Source organism: Notothenia coriiceps, unplaced genomic scaffold (genome assembly GCF_000735185.1).
Source record: "Notothenia coriiceps isolate Sejong01 unplaced genomic scaffold, NC01 NC01_scaffold00011601, whole genome shotgun sequence".
Classification (NCBI taxonomy): domain Eukaryota; kingdom Metazoa; phylum Chordata; class Actinopteri; order Perciformes; family Nototheniidae; genus Notothenia; species Notothenia coriiceps.
In genome coordinates, this window is record NW_011344302.1 from 182486 (window position 1) to 188936 (window position 6451).

A 6451-nucleotide genomic window follows, 5' to 3' on the forward strand; every position below is an offset into this window, starting at 1 on the left:
TGATTGTTTGCAGTTGTTCTGTATAACAGTGTTTTAATAGAAGTCTAAAAATAGAATAATACTGATCTCTATGGTGGTTTTAGTTTCTGTTATTGTGTCAATTATTAATGCTTTACACATTTGACAACAGGAAAAGGTTTATTTATAATATATGACATTTTTATTCAATGGAAATATCAGTAGCTAAAGTAAAAGTTAAAACCAATCCTGGACAACAATAACCTTTTTCTTTTTGACAGAGTAAAACAAACATTTTTATTACAAACAAAGTGGGTACTATATTGTCAGAACATGTGATGATATTTTACATAATGACAAATGAAATTCTGCAGAACAGAAGTTGTTTTAGTAACAGCTGACACAGAGTTGATTAGATGAGGATGTTGCTGCTAGTTAATCCTCCATCAGAAATGGATGGTCGGCTGTGACCCTGAGCTTTCATGAAAGGAAGACAAACCCAGCTGCAGCCCATCTGACACAGTAACTTTATCAGCTCATTGCGAAACCGCACCCCAACAAAGGCATACAAGAACGGGTTCAGGCAACAGTGTGAGAGGCCGATGCTTTTTGTCACATCAAGCGCTGGCTGAACTAGGTCATAAGAAGTACAGTTGTCATACTCGATAACCTCCAGGTCGCCCAAAGTTGTGATCAGTAAGGTGATATTGTATGGTAGCCAACAGAAGAAAAAGACGAGCGTGACGAGTAAAGCCAGTCGAATTGCTCCTTGCTTTGCGTTGCTTTTCTGACTGTTGCACAAAGTAACTACCACTGCTGTGTAACAATAGCTCATGACAGCGAGAGGAAGGAAAAAGCAAACATGATCTAACACTCTTTTAGTCAAAACCCAGTTGTTGGCATGGATGAGGTGAAGATGATAGGAACAGAAGAGTATAGGTGTGTTTGTGTTGTTTCCCCCCACAGAAAGAAAAGCAGCATTGGGTATCGATAATCCCAAACAGAGCAGCCACAATGAAAAGCATGTCAGGTGCACTGTTCTCGGACGTCGACTTTGCATGCTGGGAATAGCATGAACAATGGCCAAATAGCGATCAAAGCCAATGCAAGCCAGAAGGAAACTCCCACAGTAGAGGTTTAGGATTTGCACCAGACCCATCAGCCTGCAGAGAAACTCCCCAAACAGCCAGCCAGCAACATTCTCAACTATATCAAAGGGGAATGTGAGAAGGAGCATGAGGTCAGACAGGGCCAGGTGCAGCAGGTAGATCTCTGTGATGCGCAGGCGGCGCCAACGTCGCAGGAGGATGGTTATCATCAGGCCATTTCCTGCTACACCCAGCAGGAAGATCAGGCTGTACAGCACGGGTTTGAAAACGGCATGAAACGTCCGCCGGCCGATCCCATCATCATCACAGACCATGGGCTTGTTGTCGTAAACGTATGTGTAATTATCAGAATATTCATCTTCTCCCAGCTGTAAAATACAAGAGGAAATGCTATTTTAATAATAACTTCACAGTAGGAGAATCACCTTGTGTGCTGTGGAATACACAACTGCGTTAATTTGGGTTGGGGTGAATGAACCGTTACATAAGCTTTAATAGCGCTAATTTGGGTTTTCGTCGTTCCGTGTTAAGTCAAATGATTAGGCAGGAAACACAGTATAGGCCAGGTTTTTTCACTTCCTCTTCATTTAAGACATAAGACATATTATTCGGGACGTATACTAACAAATGAAATGCAATAACTTTTTCCCTTTAAGTAACAACCATGTGGGTTATATATCTGGTAAACAAATCACAGCTAATAAAAAATTAAATAAAAGCATAAACATATTCAATTACATTCAAATTTCTGAATTCTGAAAATATGGATACAATGTGATATTGTACGAACACATTCAAAGATTGACATACAACTCTGAACACATCACCTTGAATGTAATAGTATTTCAATATAATAGCAGGAAATTAAGTAGCAGGATGTTCTTTGTGCTACAGTAACTTCAGAATTAAAGAAAAAGGGGAATAATTATTTACTTATGCATTCATTTTCCTTCTCATAAAAGAAGAAAACAAACATTACATTTCAAAATTATACAATTTTAAATGGAATCAGTGCTGCCATGACTGTCAAATGTTATTACTGAGTCTAAAATACACAGTGACTACTACAGTTTGCTCTTATATAACATGTTTTACCAAAATGTTATAATGCAATTTAATATACAATAATTAGTCTTATACATTTGACTCAAATAACAAGCAATTTGGATCACCACACAGGTTTTGTTTTGATTTGAAAACATAAATAATCTCTTTTTAATTGCATTAGTGTGATTAATCATATCATTTTTCCCTCTTACATGAGTGCATTTATAAAAAAAATATAACATTTTTAAAAGTACAGTAATTCATGCTACTGTAGCGTATAAAATATGCTTCTCAAAGTTGAAACAATTCAAAATACATGTAGAACTTATCAAGCAGCGACATGTTTGTTGTTTAAATCTAGTGTTTTAAATCTCAGATGCTGCAACAGACAATTAAAGGTTATTCTGGATACTGAAAGTTGTCCATTTGTAGTTAAAAGGACATTTAACAGACTAAATCACAGTAAGACTTGGACTGTTGCTTACGATGAAACCCATTATTTTAAGTGCATATAAATTATACACACATGCTTTATTTTAATATCTTATATTAGATTTAAGATTGTGACCTTCGATGCTAGGATAAGAGACTTTACATTTTTATATCAATTACCATTCACTTTAAAAATGTGAAATAATTTCTTACCTCATAAACAGCAAAGGTGTTTGCTAGAGCCATGTTGGTCAGTTTTGGTCACCTTAATGTATTTCGTACACTGCCGTAGTTAAATGAGCTTTTATGCCTTTTTGTGCTGGGTGTGGGATTGTTAAAAAAAAACAAAGATTGAAAATAGACACGCTTTAAATATGAGGCTTCCTATAGTAAGCATGAAAGAGCAGTAATGCATGTCAAGTAACCACACCCTACACTATATCCTAGTTTTCAACAAGCAACAAGAGGCAATCATACAGAACCATATTTATTTGCGTATTTTGGGCTATAACCTTATGGTATGGTGTATATATAAACATCCATGCATCATTCAGCTTTGCCCTTGATATCAATGTTGTTAAATGTTTTTTTACTTATATCTCAAATAATAGCCGCAATTTATCCATAATTAGATAAGTGATTAGATTGAAAGTAGAAAGTGTTACTTAATACTGTAGCTAGGATACATTCAGATGGAGAAAGCCCCTTTGGAACCCTGTAGGGAGGCCCTCAACCCCTGACTGCTCCATGGCCTGGTGTACACGTCAGATTATAAGTCTGTACTGTGAGTGTAAACATGGCATTCTTGAGAAGTCCGTATATATATATATATATATATATATATAGCCCTAGTTAAATAAATATTGCTTGAAAGTGCTGAACAAGGAGTAAATGTCACATACTGATCTCAGTTTCTTATGTGTCCCATTCATAATTCAATACAGCTTGCCACTTTTTGAGAGCAGCAGAACCACTATAAAACTAAACCAACTAGTAATTAAGTGAATCACTAAATAAACTAATTATTGACATGCCATTTTTTTAATGTAAAACTAATTAGGCTACCTGGTAGAAAACATGTTAATATGTTTATTGAGGCCTATTAGTATGGTATGATGTGGAATATAGGCCAGGCTGTAAAAAATATACCCGCAAGTTATTTGTCTATAAACAATAAAAATGAACATAATATGGTCAATGACATATGTACAAACATCATCCCATCTTGGGTAGAGGTGGGGTTGCCACACATTTATTTTGCCCTTTTCTCCTGACATGTAATCTCCTATTAAGCTTGAAAAATGAAATAGAGTACATTATGCACAATAAAGCTTTGGTAATGTGGAAGTGTATTTGACACTATAATGTTAGTGAAAGTATTTGGCATAATCCCTCTCCAAGCATGTTATCAGAGTAAGATTGGGTAATGTTAACAATTATTACAATTTGACATTTTGAGTGATTTGTTTTCTTAGAAAGTGGCATCAACCATGACACAGAATATGTAGCTGACATTAATTTGAAGGAAAAAGAACACGGATGAACACAATACCAAGAAAAGCTATGGCTCGATGGATGCAGTGGAGTGTTTGTACATTAGTAATATAAATTAGTCTGAAAGTATCATCATGAAATCAACATTCTGTCTATATGCTGTAAAATGTATTATCTCTTCGATTTACACACGGCATCTAATGCACGTCTGTCCGTCCTGGGAGAGGGATCCCTCCTCTGTTGCTCTCCCTGAGGTTTCTCCCATTTTTTTCCCTTTAAACTGTGGGTTTTCTCTGGAAGTTTTTCCTTGTACGATGTGAGGGTCAAAGGACAGAGGGTGGCTTTTTTCTCATACTGATATTCTGAACAATCTGTGCTTATTGTATTAGCTGTAAAATGTCTCTACTGTAGGCTATTTTTATTATATGTACAGCACTTTGGCTCGACCAAAAATTGTTTATAAATGTGTAATATAAATAAAACTTGATTTGATTTGATTTGATTTTTTGCCAAAAAAAAACAAACCGCTGGGGATAAGGAAGGGCGAATAAGCCCTGTTTTGAGGGAGGCATCAATATAGTTTTTCATGGCCTCTTTCTCAGGTCCTGAAATGGCATACAATCGACCTTTAGGAATGGAAGCCCCAGCAATCAAGTCTATAGCGCAGTCATAGGGACGATGCAGAGGAAGAGCCAGAGCCAGAGCCTTGGATTTACTAAAGACTTAACTTAGATCGTGGTAGCAGGAGGGAACTGAAAGTACATCAGGAAGATATATTTCTGAGATTGTATCCTGCATAACACTCCCAGTGTTACGTCTCCTGTCAATCTCCGCTACCTGCTTTAAACAATGATCAACGCAATTCTTTCCCCACCCATCCACCCTCCCAGAGTGCCAATTTATGTGAGGGTTATGAAATTTCAGCCAGGGAAACCCCAAAATGAGGGGATGTTGAGCTGAGTCCGGGACGCGGGTGGTGAGTGGTGACGGGGCCTCCAAGAAGAAGTGGTATACGACGGCGAGCGCCTCCTCTGGAGAGGCGGACCACCTGCAGCCTTTAATTTATCCCTTCTCCTCTCCGCCAAACGATTGTCTATTCTTATTGCCATGGATATGACGGAGTCCAAGTCAGCGGACAGATCGAGAGGTGGTCCTGGTGTTGTAGGGGATCCGAGAGACCGCTGACAAATGCGTCGAACAGCGCAGCGGAGTTCCATCCGCTGTCGGCTAAAATAGTCCTGAACTCAATAGGGAGGGATGGTTTTGGCGCAGTGGTTAGAGCGTTGGTCATCAGATGAAGGGGCATTGGTGAACTCCAGTTCGAATCCCGCCTCGGCCGCCACTGTGTCAGGCCGTTGTGTCCTTGGGCAAGACACTTTACCCGCATTTGCTCCTGTGGGTAATGTCCACAGTAATGACTTTTACATGTCTAATATGTGTAATGTGTATTTGTAAAGCGCTTTGAGCACCTGTGAAAGCGCTCTAATAAAAAATGTAATGCATTATTATTATTATTATTATTATTATAGTCAGCCACACTACGCTGATTCTGCCGCAGCTTGATCAGAGCCCGAGCTGCCTCTCTGCCCGGAGTGGTTTGATCGAAAATCTTCCTCATGGTGTCTAGGAAGTCGGCCAGAGACCCGCAGATGGGGGAGTCTCGGGACCACTCTGCCGTAGCCCACGCTGCTGCTCGGCCGGTGGGATGGGAGATTATGAAGGCCACTTTGGAGTAATCCGTGGGAAATGCAGCCAGTTGGTGTCGATAGTGTAACTCACGCTGTACGATGAACTGCCGGCAGTTTTTCTTTTCGGGTGAAGCCAGAAGCATGGACGAGATGTCCATGCGTCAGTCGCCGGGTTCGTACTGTCAGTGGGTGAACCCAGAGGCATGAACTCAAATGCACAACTCAGACTCGGGTGGTATTCAAAAATAAAGACTTTACTGGAATTTACACAGTAACAAAAACAAGAAACACAAAATCACTCTTCCTAGGAAAAACTAAATGCAATAATCGTGAGCATGAGAAAACGGGATACGACCATGGAGCAGGCTTGAACGTGGTCATGAATAAGAAACGAACTGGCACTGGACAGGTGGGGACTAACACAATATATACACAAGGTGAGGGGAACAGGTGGAAACAATCAGGGCGGGGAAACCAATCACGAACACAGGAGACACATAGGGGCGGGGAGCATGGAGTTCTGAAACGAGAGGGAGAATTACTTTTCACAATAAGACAGAGGGCACAGAACAAAGGGACATGACGAAACTAATATAAAGAATAAACTTTCATAATAAGTTTCCGAGACATGACACTGGCTAGCAAAACAATGGAGTAAAATCAATGGACAGGGAAGGTTGCAACTTGGTGCCTCACTCCCATCACTCCTGGACATTTACAACA

At 39.5% G+C, this 6451-nt stretch overlaps 1 protein-coding gene across 1 annotated transcript; it reads right to left on the reverse strand.

Moving 5' to 3' along the window:
* Positions 1-149: 149 nt before the first annotated feature.
* On the reverse strand, positions 150-3318 carry cxcr5 (chemokine (C-X-C motif) receptor 5). Its single transcript, XM_010772734.1, has 2 exons — positions 2760-3318; positions 150-1435 (listed from the first exon to the last, which is right to left on the reverse strand). The coding sequence occupies exons 1-2, from the start codon at positions 2790-2792 to the stop codon at positions 371-373; spliced, it is 1098 nt and encodes a 365-aa protein (XP_010771036.1). The 5' UTR covers positions 2793-3318; the 3' UTR covers positions 150-370.
* Between the last annotated feature and the right edge of the window lie 3133 nt (positions 3319-6451).

Bases quoted from the DNA above. Each gene is read 5' to 3' on its own strand.
- cxcr5 (XM_010772734.1), bottom strand. From the start codon at position 2,792: ATGGCTCTAGCAAACACCTTTGCTGTTTATGAG. The intron at 1,436-2,759 runs GTAAGAAATTAT...TGTATTTTACAG, and splicing joins ACACCTTTGCTGTTTATGAG to CTGGGAGAAGATGAATATTC.